The 15,184-nt window shown below is 46.3% G+C and overlaps 1 protein-coding gene across 4 annotated transcripts in view; it reads right to left on the reverse strand.

Annotated features, from left to right (window-relative positions):
* Nucleotides 1-15,184, reverse strand: part of LOC106573535 (beta-chimaerin) — a 41,396-nt gene that overhangs the window by 12,109 nt on the left and 14,103 nt on the right. For 3 of the 4 annotated variants that reach the window (XM_082975815.1, XM_082975814.1, XM_082975816.1), the window contains exons 6-7: nt 14,878-15,151; nt 3,595-4,134 (exon numbers count right to left, since the gene is read on the reverse strand). In XM_082975815.1, coding sequence (XP_082831941.1) covers nt 3,595-4,134; nt 14,878-15,151 — 814 coding nt within the window. The remainder of the gene's footprint in view (nt 1-3,594; nt 4,135-14,877; nt 15,152-15,184) is intronic. The other variant, XM_082975817.1, reaches the window with a different exon arrangement.

Consider the following 15,184-nt stretch of genomic DNA (forward strand, 5'->3'; position numbering starts at 1 on the left):
ATGAAATCATGTTGTCGTCCAAACTACACATTCTGTATTCGTTCATCAGCTCTTTTGTTTCTTAGATCGAAATGGAAGTTCTGCAATGGTTTCTCATAGGGGAGAGAATATTAGCGTCCTGTCCAGGGGGTGTACATGCACATCAAGCTGCCTCACACTACAGAAACAGACTCCGGTCCTATGGGCTGCTCCGGCTCGGACGTGGCTCACGGTCCTATGGGCTGCTCCGGCTCGGACGTGGCTCACGGTCCTATGGGCTGCTCCGGCTAGGACGTGGCTCACGGTCCTATGGGCTGCTCCGGCTTGGGAAGAAAATATTACACTATGGCAAAATAGAGGGACACTTGTTTACCTGGATGTGCCACAGCTCTTCACACTGTGCTTAGTAATGACAGAGGAATGTCTCTTCAGTAAGGCAGAGAATACTGGGCTGCGTCCCAAACGGCACCCTATATAGTGCATTACTTTGCCCTGGTGAAACTAGCCCTCTATCTAGGGAATAGGGTGCCATTTGGAACTCAGACCTGGTCTCTGGTCCCAGTCTACAGTGAAAGGGAGGGAGGGACCCCAAGCCCAGTCTACAGTGAAAGGGAGGGAGGGACCCCAAGCCCAGTCTACAGTGAAAGGGAGGGAGGGACCCCAAGCCCAGTCTACAGTGAAAGGGAGGGAGGGACCCCAAGCCCAGTCTACAGTGAAAGGGAGGGAGGGACCCCAAGCCCAGTCTACAGTGAAAGGGAGGGAGGGACCCCAAGCCCAGTCTACAGTGAAAGGGAGGGAGGGACCCCAAGCCCAGTCTACAGTGAAAGGGAGGGAGGGACCCCAAGCCCAGTCTACAGTGAAAGGGAGGGAGGGACCCCAAGCCCAGTCTACAGTGGAAGGGAGGGAGGGACCCCAAGCCCAATGAGTGACTGTGTATACAAGTCAGATTAAAAGGATTTACAAAGTATCTGGCATCTGTTCCTGCCCGGGCTGCTGGATACATGTTCTCACACACACACACACACACACACACACACACACACACACACACACACACACACACACACACACACACACACACACACACACACACACACACACACACACACACACACACACAATTTCACTAAAGAGTTATTAGTATACGTTAGATTGATAGAACAGTACAGATAAGGGCTCTTGACAGGTGCTGAGCAGGCAGGTGGTTTGTTGTTCCATTCTCAAATGGGACCAGACACTAGGCTGGAGAGCTAGCGGTTAGGAGACCATTCTACCCTGCAGGCTCACTGAAACCTGAGATACAATGGCAGGAATGTATTCAGGTGCCCATGAAGAGAGATCTCCTTCTCTTGCTCTCAATTCAATTTAAGGGCTTTATTGGCATGGGAAACATATGTTAACATTGTCAAAGCAAGTGAACCAAATAATAAACAAAAATAATTTTTTGGTCTAACAGTAAACATTCACAAAAGTTCCAAAATAATAAAAATACATTACAAATGTCATATTATGTGCAAAAATGTCAAGTACAAAAGGGAAAATAAATAAACAGAAATATGGGTTATATTTACAATGGTGTTTGTTCTTCACTGGTTGTCCTTTTATTGTGGCAACAGGTCACAAATATTGCTGCTGTGATTGCACACTGGTATTTCACTCAATAGATATGGGAGTTGATCAAAATTGGGTTTGTTTTCAAGTTCTTTGTGAGTTTGTGTAATCTGAGGGAAATGTGTGTCTCTAATATGGTCATAAATTTGGCAGGATGTTAAGTGCAGCTCAGTTTCCACCTCATTTTGTGGGCAGTGTGCACATAGCCAGTCTTCTCTTGAGAGCCAGGTCTGCCTTTCTCAATAGCAAGGCTATGCTCACTGAGTCTGTACATAGTCAAAGATTTCCTACATTTTGAATCAGTCACTGTGGTCAGGTATTCTGCCATTGTGTACTCTCTGTTTAGGGCCAAGTAGCATTCTAGTTTGCTCTCTTGTTTTTGTTAATTCTTAATGGGTCAAAAAAGTATATTTTGGTTTTCTTATGATTTGGTTGGGTCTAAATTGCTTCTTATCGACTGTTTGGGAATCACTTCCTTCTAGGTGGTTGTAGAATTTAAATGGTTATTTTCTGGATTTTGATAATTCGCAGATATCGGCCTAATTCTGCTCTGCATGCATTATTTGGTGTTTTACATTGTACACAGAGAACATTTTGATGTTTGTCCCATTTTGTGAATTCTTGGATGGTGAGCAGACCACAGACCTCACAACCATAAAGGGCAATGGGTTCTATAACTATTTTTAGCCAGATCCTAATTGGTATGTCAAATTTTATGTTCCTTTTGGTGGCATAGAAGGCCCTTCTTTCCTTGTCTCTCAGATCCTTCACAGCTTTGTGGAAGTTACATGTGGCACTATGTATAGTTTGTGTGCTCTAGGGAAACGGTGTCTACATGGAATTTGTGGTCCTGGCAACCGGACCTTTATTGGAACACCCTTATTTATTTATTTTTACCCCTTTTTTCTCCCCAATTTCGTGGTATCCAAATTGGTAGTAGTTACAGTCTCGTCCCGTCACTGCAACTCCCGTACGGACTCGGGAGAGGCGAAGGTCGAGAGCCATGCGTCCTCCAAAACACAACCCAACCAAGCCGCACTGCTTCTTGACACAATGCCCATCCAACCCGGAATCCAGCCACACCAATGTGTCGGGGGAAACACTGCACCTGGCGACCGTGTCTGCGTGCACTGCGCCCGGCCCGCCACAGGAGTCGCTAGTGCGCGATGAGACTTCCTTTTTCCGTAGGGTATTTCTGTATCGTTTTAGTGATTCACCATAGTGAAGGAGTAGGCTGAGGTTCTGGTTGGATAGGTTTCTCAATTTCTTTTAGGTTTTTGCATTTTTCATTGTTGTTAATTTTCTCTGGTTTTCTGTTTGAAATGTTTCGATTTGATAGGGAAGCTGAGAGGTCAAAAATACTGGTTAGGTTTATTGCCAAGTATGTGTTGGTCACACACACCAAAATCATTTGTTGTATTCAATATTTATTTCAATATATCAACTGTATTTCTGTTTTTGAAAATCAAGATGAAACAAAGAGGTTAAAGTGCTCGAAAATCTCAGACAATCAATGTTCACAGCCGTTAATGGGTTAAAACATACGCCATATCGATTAAGCACAATCAATAGATTTAAACATATAGCTGACAGCTGCACGTGCCCACAAGACAGCTTTCATCATGAAAGCACATGAATGACATCAGTCTCCGTGTTATAATGGTAGCTAACAGTAGCCAGTCTAGTGACAGGTAGGCAGCTCACTAGGCAGATAAAAAGAGTCATTGAAATCGGTTACTTTGTCACTTTGAGGAACGTCGCTTTTAAGTTTCAGATCAACCTGACAGAACTTAATCTCCCAGACCCTGCATGGACAAGCAGAGCTGCCTGTAGGAATGGAATCATTTCCTGAGGTAAGAGAGCTTCGAACAGAGCTTTGAACAGAGAATCTACAGAGAAGCAGACCTCCTACAAAGGTCCTAAAGCAGTCGACTCTCACCCCCTCCCTCCCAGTACCTCACCACATCCTCCTTTAAAAAGGTTCAATCAAACAAACCGTCTCACCTTGAAGTTGTGGATCTTGTCGTAGGAGCTCTGCTTCTCGGAGGGGCAGTCTTTCAAGGTGCTGTGCCGTACCAGAGGAGAAGTGGTGATCTGTGGACAGGAAGCCAACAGTTTTAGAGGCTTCCAGAGTAACGTTCCCCTGCTCCCCAACTTGACCCTCAGGGCTAAGGCCAGTAGCTCCTGCCTCTTCCGCTCCCCTCTCTTTGTCTTGTGGACCGTTACATCTCCTGGCCCTATCCCTCCTCCCGGAACCCGGCTCCCTTCCTCCACTTCCATGGCCGCTGCCGTGTGTCTGACTGTGTCTCCCTGTCCTGGTCCGGGCTCCCACAGAGCCTCTGTCTCCTCTGGTGAGCCGTGTGGTGTGTGCTGGAGGACGTAGCGCCCAGTGCTGGGTAACAGACGCCGGCGGCAGCCGCCCAACGAGGAGGACACGGCCACTGTGCTCCACTCCCCTCCTCCCTCTGTTCCTCTTCCTGCTGGGACCCAGGAGGGTACAGACTGACAGTCAGGATGGGGGCGGCTCTGCATCTGATCTGAGCTCTAGTTCCAGGGGAAAGAAGCAGAGAACAGCCAGCAGCAGTGGGTGGCCCCAGGGCAGGAGTGTGCCTCACACAATGGCTCTCATTCACACACACACCCAATAGGAGAGAGAGAAGTCTAGGGGGAGGGTCCCTTGGTTGGTGGGGAGGGGCTAGGTGGGTGTGTGGAGTTAGAGTCAGTGTGTGTGGGGTGAGGGGGAGCTGTCAGTACAGCTCTTCACGACTAAGCAGCAATCTAAAGCAGGATCAATGGCTGCAGTCAAACTCTCTAAAAGACACAGAGAACCATGTCACACTACCTATTAGCACGTTGCCTCCAGGACATACACACACTCAACTGGAGATAATACTGAACTGCCCACGGTAACAAGCCCCCCCACCAACAACAGTTACATAACCAAGTCCCCTCCACACAACAGGAGTCATGGCACTATCCTTCTGGCCAAGAAGAGCCACGACATGCTCCTAGATTCTTTCCAGTCCAGCAGAAACAGATTAGTCAACTACATCTCGAACTTCATGCCTCACAATCCACTGGTGGTCTTCCTCTCCCTGCCTAGACTGCAGCCAGACTACAAACAGACACTGACTCCAGCCTGCTCCCACCAATCACTCTGCTCTGCTCTTAAATCCCCAGCAGAACAGCACCCGACCATGGTCATCCACTGGGATTGGCAGGGATTATGGCCGTAATCCCCACTCAAGGTGTAATCCCACGGTGGCCAAATCCCTGTCAGATCCCAGGCAGAACTCATGGTGGCCATGTCCTGACTCAATGGGGGGGCTGTTGCCGAATCTACAGCACATTTTGAGCGACTCTCCTCCTAAACATCCACTCCTTCTAAAACACCAGGAGGGCCTCATCAGCTCCTCTTGGTTAACAATACAATCAAATGGGAAGTAGACAACTCAAACTAGTGGACATTCAGGGTTGCTGAAATGAAATGTTGAAATTAGGGACAGCAATGCAGTTCATCTGTGAAGATAAAGAATGAGGGAATGTCAGAATTAAACGAGATCAGAGGATTTTGTAGCTGTGATGGAATGATGAAGAGCTGGAAGGGTAGAATAGTTGAGCAAGGGAATGATCCTAGGGAGAGAGAAATATATGCTTGAAGCTCACTTAGCTCAGAGACAAAAGCACTTCAGTTGAAATGAGAGGATGGGCAGCTTTAAAAAGGTTGCAATAGACATAGAAGCTGTTTTCAAAATATGGCTTTGGGCCTCCTGTACACCGCCCAAACTTCAGTAACGTAGACAGAGGACCATGTTCTGTAGCTACAGAAGTAATGTCTTCGGATTTCTACCAGCATGTCAACTGTGCAACTAGATGAGACAAAATATTTACTCCACACACACAAACGCATACAAAGCTCTCCCTAACCATAACCCTATCCTCATGATTCCTGCTTACAAGCAAAAACTCAAAAACAGAAAGTACCAATGACGTGCTCAATAAGGAAGTGGTCCGATGAAGTGGTTGTTAAAACCTGATATGGATAGGGGGCAGTATTTTCACGGCCGGATGAAAAACGTACCCGATTTAAACTGGTTAATACTCTTGCCCAGAATATTATTCTACTAATAATATGCATATTATTAGTAGATTTGGATAGAAAACTCTAAAGTTTCTAAAAAACTGTTTGAACGGTGTCTGAGTATAACAGAACTCATATGGCAGGCAAAAACCTGAGAAAAAGTAAACCAGGAAGTGTAGGATCTGAGAAATGTAGTTCTTTCTAGTCCCTTTCGAAACTACAGTATCTGTGCTGTTACGTTGCACTTTCTAAGGCTTCCATTGGCTGTCTAAAGCCTTCAGAAAGTGGATTGAGCCTTCTGTCTCTGGGCAGAGTATAGGAGCTCAGTTACTGAGTGGTCTGCCTGAGGACAAAGGGATTGGATATGCGCGTTCCCGCGAGCTCGCCGTTTTTTTCTTTTTCTCCTTGAATGAATATACTGTTGTCCGGTTGGAATATTATCGCAAATTTATGTTAAAAATAACATAAAAATTGATTTTAAGCAGCGTTTGACATGCTTCTAAGTACGGTAATGGAACATTTAGACTTTTTGTATCTCGAATTGCGCTCGCGCGTTACCCTTTGGATAGTGACCTGACCGCACGGACAAAACGGAGGTATTTGGACATAAATATGGATTATTTCGAACAAAAACAACATTTCTTGTGGAAGTAGCAGTCCTGGGAGTGCATTCTGACGAAGATCAGTAAAGGTAATACAATATTTCTAATACTAATTCTGAGTTTAGGTTGCCCCAAACTTGGCGGGTGTCTGATGGCGAGCTATGTACTCAGAATATTGAAAAATGTGCTTTCTCCGTAAAGCCATTTTAAAATCTGACACAGCGGTTGCATAAAGGAGTTCTGTATCTATAATTCTTAAAATAATTATGTATTTTGTCAACGTTTATGATGAGTATTTTTGTAAATTCACCGGAAGTTTTTGGTGGGAATAAATTTTCTGAACATCACGCGCCAATGTAAAAAGCTGTTTTTGGATATAAATATTAACTTGATTGAACAAAACATACATGTATTGTATAACATAATGTCCTAGGAGTGTCATCTGATGAAGATCAAAGGTTAGTGCTTCATTTAGCTGTGTTTTGGGTTTTATTGACATATGCTTGCTGGGAAAATGGCTGTGTGGTTATTTTGGTCTCTGTATCGGACAATGTGGTTGGATTAAGGAGAAGTGTATCTTTAAAATGGTGTAAAATAGTCGTATGTTTGAAAAATTGAAATTATTGGATTTGAGGTTTTATATTTCGCGCCACGCTGTTCCATTGGATATTGGCTAGGCGTTCCGCTAGCGGAACGTCTGTCCTCAACAGGTTTTAAGCTACAGGACTGTTTCACTTGCATAGAGTGGAATGTGTTATGGAATTCATCAGTCACCGGCTTCATTAATAAGTGTATCAACGACGTTGTTCCCACAGTGCCCGTACGTACATATCCCAACCAGAAGTGATGGATTACAGGTAACATCCACACTGAAAAGGCTAGGGCTGCCGCTTTCAAGGAGCGGGACACTAATCAGGACACATAAGAAATCCTGCTACAACCTCTGACGAGCCATCAAACAGGCAAAGCGTCAATGCACAACTTAGCTAGAATCATACTATGCCGGCTCTGACGCTTTTTGGACGTGGCAGGGCTTGCAAACTATCACAGATTACAAAGGGAAACGCAGCCGCGAGCTGCTCAGTGACACGAGCCTACCAGATAAGCTAAATGCCTTCTATACTCGCTTTGAGGCAAGCAACACTGAACCATGCATGAGAGCACCAGCTGTTCCGGATGACTGCGGGTTCACGCTCTCCGTAGCCAGTGTGAGTAAGAGCTTTAAACAAGTTAACATTCACAAGGCCGGATTACCAGGATACATACGGATTACCAGAACACTTACTCAGAGCATGCGCTGACCAGCTGGCAAGTGTTTTCACTGACATTTTCAACCTCTCCCTGACCCAGTCTGTAATGCCTACATGTTTCAAGCAGACCACCATAGTCCCAGTGCCCAAGAATGCCAAGGTAACCTGTCTAACTGACTATCACCCCGTAGCACTCACACCTGCAGCCATGAAATGCTCATATCACACTATCATCCCAGACACCCTGGATCCTCTCCAATTCAAACCTCCCTAACAACTCTACATTGCCCTCTCCTACCTGGACAAGAGGAACACCTTAGTGCCCTCCAAGCTCATCACTAAGCTATGAACCCTGGGACTGAACACCTCCCACTGCAACTGGATCCTGGACTTCCTGACGGGCCGCCCCCAGGTGGTGAGGGTAGGCAACAGCACATCCACCAAACTGACCCTCAACACGGGGACCCCTCAGAGCTGCGTACTTATTCCCCTCCTGTACTCCCTGTGGCAGCGCACGACTACAACACCATCATTAAGTTTGCTGACGATACCACTGTGGTAGGCCTGATCCTGATGACACAGCCTATAAAGAGGAGGTCAGAGAGACCTGGCAGTGTGGTACCAGGAAAACAGCCTCTCCCTCAACGTCAGCAAGACAAAGGAGCTGATGATGGACACAGGAAACGAAGGGCCGAGCATGCCCCCATTCACATCAATGGGGCTGTAGTGGAGCGGGTCGAGAGCATCAAGTTCCTCTGTGTCCACATCACTAAAGATCTATCATGGTCCACACACACCAACACAGTCGTGAAGAGGGCACGACAATGCCTCTTCACTCTCAGGAGGTTGAAAAGATTTGGCATGGGGCCTCAGAACCTCAAAAAGGTCTACAGCTGCAACATTGAGAGCATGACTGGTTGAGTCACTGCTTGGTATGGGAACTGCTTGGCATCCGACCGCCAGGCACTACAGTTAATCAGTGATGCCAAAATCCCTGCCATCCAGGACCTCTATACCAAGCGGTGTCAGAGGAAGGCCATAACAATTATCAGCCGCTCAAGTCATAGACTGTTCACTCTGCTACCGCATGGCAAGCAGTGCCACTGCACCAAGTCTGGAACCAACAGCACCCTGAACAGCTTCTACCCCCAAGCCATAAGACTATTAAATAGTTTGTCTGGTTAGCCATTTGGCTATCTGCATTGACCGTTTTTCCACTCATTTTGACTCCTCACATACTGTACGCTGCTGCTACTGTCTATTATCTAGCCTGTTGCCTAGTCACTTTAGTCCTAGTTATATGTACATAGCCCGTCCAGCATCACTACTCTGGACGGTTCTGACTTAGAATATGTGGACAACTACAAATACCTAGGTGTCTGGTACCAGTACTGAGTCGATGTGCAGGGGTACAAGCAAATTTTTTTTAATGTATTTTTATTATTTCACCTTTATTTAACCAGGTAGGCTAGTTGAGAACAAGTTCTCATTTGCAACTGTGACCTGGCCAAGATAAAGCAAAGCAGTTCGACACATACAACACAGAGTTACACATGGAATAAACAAACATAGTCAATAATACAGTAGAAAAATCTATAAACAGCATGTGCAAATGAGGTAGGATAAGGGAGTTAAGGCAATAAATAGGCCATGGTGGCGAAGTAATTACAATATAGCAATTAAACACTGGAATGGTTGATGTGCAGAAGATGAATGTGCAAGTAGAGATACTGTGGTGCAAAGGAGCAAGATAAATAAATACAGTATGGGGATGAGGTAGTTGGATGGGCTATGTACAGGTGCAGTGATCTGTGAGCTGCTCTGACAGCTGGTGCTTAAAGCTAGTGAGGGAGATGTGTCTCCAGCCTCAGTGTTTTTTGCAATTTGTTCCAGTCATTGGCAGCAGAGAACTGGAAGGAAAGGTGGCCAAAGGAAGAATTGGCTTTGGGGGTGACCAGTGAGATATATCTGCTGGAGCGCATGCTACGGGTGGGTGCTGCTATGGTGACCAGTGAGCTGAGATAAGGCGGTGCTTTACCTAGTAGAGACTTGTAGACAACCTGGAGCCAGTGGGTTTGGTGACGAGTATGAAGAGAGGGCCTGCCAACGAGAGCGTACAGGTCGCAGTGGTGGGTAGTATATGGGGCTTTGGTGACAAAACGGATGGCACTGGTACTTTGGCAGCATGAGTGTTGGATGCTTTGTTGCGAAATAGAAAGCTGATTCTAGATTTCATTTTGGATTGGAGATGCTTAATGTGAGTCTGGGAGGAGAGTTTAGTCTAACCTTGTGTGTATATAGCTAAGTTATCGTTACACATTGTGTATTTATTATTACTTTTCTATTATTTATCTTTTATTTCTCTGCATTTTTGGGAAGAGTCCGGAAGTATTTCACTGTTTGTCTACACCTGTTGTTTACATAGCATGTATCTAATACATTTGATTTGAATTAAAATGGCTGAACGGGTAACAGTCAGGACAGGAGAAGCTGTTTGTCACCGAGGTAGACATCCTATCAAAGACCAGGAGGAGGATCTAAACTAGATGGAGCAGAAAGAAGAGTAAGGGATCTGGAGGAAGAGAGAGGCGGATGAAAAAAATCTATGACAGAAAAAGGAAGGGGTGAAGAAGAAGAGGAGGGAGGGGGGGGAAGAAGAGGAGGGAGGGGGGGGAAGAAGAGGAGGGAGGGGGAGGAAGAAGAGGAGGGAGGGGGTGGGAAGAAGAGGAGGGAGGGGGTGGGAAGAAGAGGAGGGAGGGGGTATACAGGACGTATTGAGAGAGACCGGGTGTGTGACGGTTATGGTCTTTCTCCCTAGAGGCAGATGGCTTCTTGTCTCAGAGAAGAGTTTGGAATAAAATACATTTAAAAAAAGGCCCTGGTTTCTTTTCAGCAGCCAGGCTCTGTTATTCACTGTGTGGGTGCAGCTGAGCAGACAGTGGGGAGAACAGAGGATCATGGGAAAATAGAACATAACACTAGTGTCTTTCTTTCTGTAAGGTCAGATAATGTAAGAACAACCATCCAAACAAAAACACACCACACACACACACAACATCTCATACAATTTCATCCAAACAGAAACATAGACGTGAATGGGGATGTAGTCAGTGATAAAATCTGTTTTACTATTCAGAAAGTGTAGCGAAAGGAAAATGTACAGCGCCAATTAAAAACAGGCCTGCCTGTGTCTGGAAGTATGACAGATCAACATTGAAAGCCTTCTGCCTTTTACAAAGTATGTAGCTACTGTATAAAATCTTTATAGTGGTAGCTCAATTATTTCCCAATGCCATCTTTATAGATCATGTTGTTTCCAACAGACTAACGGGTAGCTCAAGGACAAGGTCATTAAACTTCGAAATAACAAACAAACTACTATAACCTCAGAATAATATCCAAGCAGGCTAACCTCACATTATAGAACTAGGACCAGAACATGGACTAGAAATGCATTGATCACCTTCTTCCATCTCCCCACCAGCACCAGTTACATTAAACCAGTGATGGTTCTCAAACGCTCCCTATTCTGTGCATAGTGCACTTCTTTTGACCAAAGCCCTGAGGTACCAGAGGGTATAGGGTGCCATTTGGGAAGCTGTTGTTATATGGGAGAAAACTGGCAGGAGTTTGGTCACTGTAGCAACTCCCAGCACAAGTACAGACACATTGAGTTGAGCCGTGTGAACCGACGAGGCTGACACACAGCAGGTCACCAGACAGGTTGCGTGAGCCCCCCCCCCCCCCCGGGAGGAATGTACACACACACACACACAAGAATGAGGATTTACAAGAGAGTAAAGACAGCATGTGAGGGAGTATGTTTACTGTAGCTAGTGTGTCTGAAAACACAGGCTTGATACTGGCCAGAGTATTATAGTACACTGTTAACTAAAGATACAGGCTTGATACTGGCCAGAGTATTATAGTACAATGTTAACTAAAGATACAGGCTTGATACTGGCCAGAGTATTATAGTACACTGTTAACTAAAGATACAGGCTTGATACTGGCCAGAGTATTATAGTACACTGTTAACTAAAGATACAGGCTTGATACTGGCCAGAGTATTATAGTACACTGTTAACTAAAGATACAGGCTTGATACTGGCCAGAGTATTATAGTACACTGTTAACTAAAGATACAGGCTTGATACTGGCCAGAGTATTATAGTACACTGTTAACTAAAGATACAGGCTTGATACTGGCCAGAGTATTATAGTACACTGTTAACTAAAGATACAGGCTTGATACTGGCCAGAGTATTATAGTACACTGTTAACTAAAGATACAGGCTTGATACTGGCCAGAGTATTATAGTACACTGTTAACTAAAGATACAGGCTTGATACTGGCCAGAGTATTATAGTACACTGTTAACTAAAGATACAGGCTTGATACTGGACAAAGTATTATAGTACACTGTTAACTAAAGTCAGTAAAGATACAGGCCATTAGAACAAGCCTGACTCCACTCCATAGGGAAATATGCTACATCCCTAATGGCAACCTATTCCCTACGTAGTGCATTACTTTTGACCAGAGCCCTATAGGCCCTGGTCAAAAGTAGAGCACTATAAAGGGAATAGGGTGTCATTTGGGACACAGAGAGAGGAAACCGGAGGACTGCACTTTGACCTCCCGCTTTTTTGGTGGACGTGACCGACTGGCAGGTGTTTGTCCAACACTGAAAGCCTAAAATCAGGAGACCTGTCATTGGCCCAACTCGTCATGTTTTCCAAGACTGCATCCCAGATAGCACCCTATTCCCTATTTAGTGCACTACTTTTGATCAGGGCCTATAAGGATACTATAAAGATCTGGGCAAAAGTAGTGTACTAAATAGGGAATAGGGTGCCAGTTGGGACATAACCCAAGCTTGACAGATAGAAGTGTGACACTCAAAACAACACATTTTTACAGACACTGACATTACTGACTGACAGGCTGGCAGTCTGATGTCAAAACTCAAAGCATGCTCTAGATATCCACTCACATGTCTCAAAGCATGCTCTAGCTATCCACTCACATGTCTCAAAGCATGCTCTAGCTATCCACTCACATGTCTCGAAGCATGCTCTAGCTATCCACTCACATGTCTCAAAGCATGCTCTAGCTATCCACTCACATGTCTCAAAGCATGCACTAGCTATCCACTCACATGTCTCAAAGCATGCTCTAGCTATCCACTCACATGTCTCAAAGCATGCTCTAGATATTACTATACAAGGTCAGACAGTCTTTACTTGACCAGACCAAATAGCCTAGAACATGTACTTTCTGTATATCAGGTCCTGTATGTTTTCTAACAAATACAGACCATGCTATGGAGAACACTCCTGGAGGGGTTTAGTTTTATGTTAAGGATTCATCTCTGAACGTGTTGGAATCCGTCAGAGTCCATGAACTACTGACCAAGTCAAGAGCCTGCAGGGATAGAGCTGCCTCCTGCAGGGATAGAGCTGCCTCCTGCAGGGATAGAGCTGCCTCCTGCAGGGATAGAGCTGCCTCCTGCAGGGATAGAGCTGCCTCCTGCAGGGATAGAGCTGCCTCCTGCAGGGATAGAGCTGCCTCCTGCAGGGATAGAGCTGCAGGGATAGAGCTGCAGGGATAGAGCTGCAGGGATAGAGCTGCAGGGATAGAGCTGCAGGGATAGAGCTGCAGGGATAGAGCTGCAGGGATAGAGCTGCCTCCTGCAGGGATAGAGCTGCCTCCTGCAGGGATAGAGCTGCCTCCTGCAGGGATAGAGCTGCCTCCTGCAGTAAGGGCTTAAGGCTCTCTGTCCCCTTCACTCTAACTCCAGTGGACAGGCAGTGACATGAATAGCACAGCGCTGGTGGGTGTTGGAAAGGAGCGGAGAGGAAACGGACATCTTGCAGGACTCCGGCAGGACTGCCTTGTTGCTGTCAGTCGACTGATGAGACCAATGTGCTTCCCAAATGGCACCCTATTCCCCATATAGGGCATTACTTTTACCAGGGCAATGGTAGTGCACTACATAGGAAATATAGTGACATTTGGGAGGGACACAACCTTAATGCTGTTTATCAGAACTAAATGATTTGTTCAATATTCCAAGAAGCACCAGGGGTGTGTGGCTGGTATGAGAGGAACATAACAGAGCAGAATGTCAAGACAACTTCATCCAACCAAACATGGATGAAGGAAAGGCTTTGTGATTTCACCATGTTGAACAGTCAAAGACTGGAAATGTTTTTTTTTCTTCAATCACAACTAAGTGTGAAATGTGCTGTTGATATGCTATGGCTTGGTCCGGTTGCCACCTAGTGGTGAGATGTGGGAATTGCCAACACCCTAGACCGACAGTAGAATGAAAGCATTTCACATTGGCTAATATAATGAGTCACAGACAGTCAATATCCTTCAGCAGTTAGTTGATGAGAACAAATGGTGTGAAATGTGTGATTCATCTATCGCCCTAGAACAGTGTCTGTCTATTACACAGAATAACATCCCAGTCCTGTTGGTCATCATGACCTTTAATGAGAAGTGATGTCAGGAAGGAAACACCCCCCTGCAGAGACAATAAATAAAAATCTCTCTTGACAAACGGTTACATAATGAAACATCCTTATTGCAGATGCTGATAGAGTAGAAGGTAATGAACATGTTTTAGGGACAGGAGTTTTTCCAGACCGTGTGGCGAGACCAAGAAAAACTGGTCTGTTACAGTCCATAGCTAAGGCCCAGAGTTGTTCCTGTTCAGGTCACAACTATAGTCAGGAAACACAACAGTAGTAGACGTAGCACGTTAATACATAGTTAACCTGGTGCTATGGGAGAGAACCACCCCCCCCCCCCAATGTCACCACCATCCCCGTCCCCACCACTCACCACCCCCACCACTCACCATCACTCACCATCCCCGTCCCCACCACCACCATCCACCCACCATCCGCCACTCACCATCCACCCCCACCACACCAATCCCCATACTCACCATCCCCGTCCCCACGATCCACCATTCCCCGTCCCCCACCATTCCCCGTCCCCACGATCCACCATTCCCCGTCCCCCACCATTCCCCGTCCCCACGATCCACCATTCCCCGTCCCCCACCATTCCCCGTCCCCACCACTCACCATCCCCACCACTCACCATCCCCACCACTCACCAGCCACCCCCCAGCCACCCCCACCAATCCACACCAATCCCCACCAATCCCCACCAATCCCCATACTCACCATCCCCGTCCCCACGATCCACCACTCACCATCCCCCACCATCCCCACCAATCCCCGTCCCCACCACTCACCGTCCCCACCATAGTAACTTTTCATAGCACTTTTAGTTACATAAAGAATGTCAAAGCGATGTACTGTAGTAACTCACCTTACTGTCCTCTCTCTGGAAGGTGACCTTACGGGGTTCAGTGCGTCCCCGGCTCAGCCGGTGCCCCATCTTGTCCTTCAGCAGGGATGTGTAGCCCAGGTGTTCATAGATGGGGTTGGTGGTCATCTTGGCGATGTACTCTGCTGCCTTGGTCTCGATGTACAGGGTGATGAGGCCATCCGTCACCAAGTCATGGACCGTCTCAAAGCGCTTCTCCCCCACAAAGTGCTTCCCGTCATAGAACAGTCTGTAGTTCAGGGTCTGGTCCCCAAACCTGGGGAGAGGGAGGTAGAGTAGGTGGGTGGGT

Source organism: Salmo salar, chromosome 05 (genome assembly GCF_965601325.2).
Source record: "Salmo salar chromosome 05, fSalSal1, whole genome shotgun sequence".
NCBI lineage: Eukaryota > Metazoa > Chordata > Actinopteri > Salmoniformes > Salmonidae > Salmo > Salmo salar.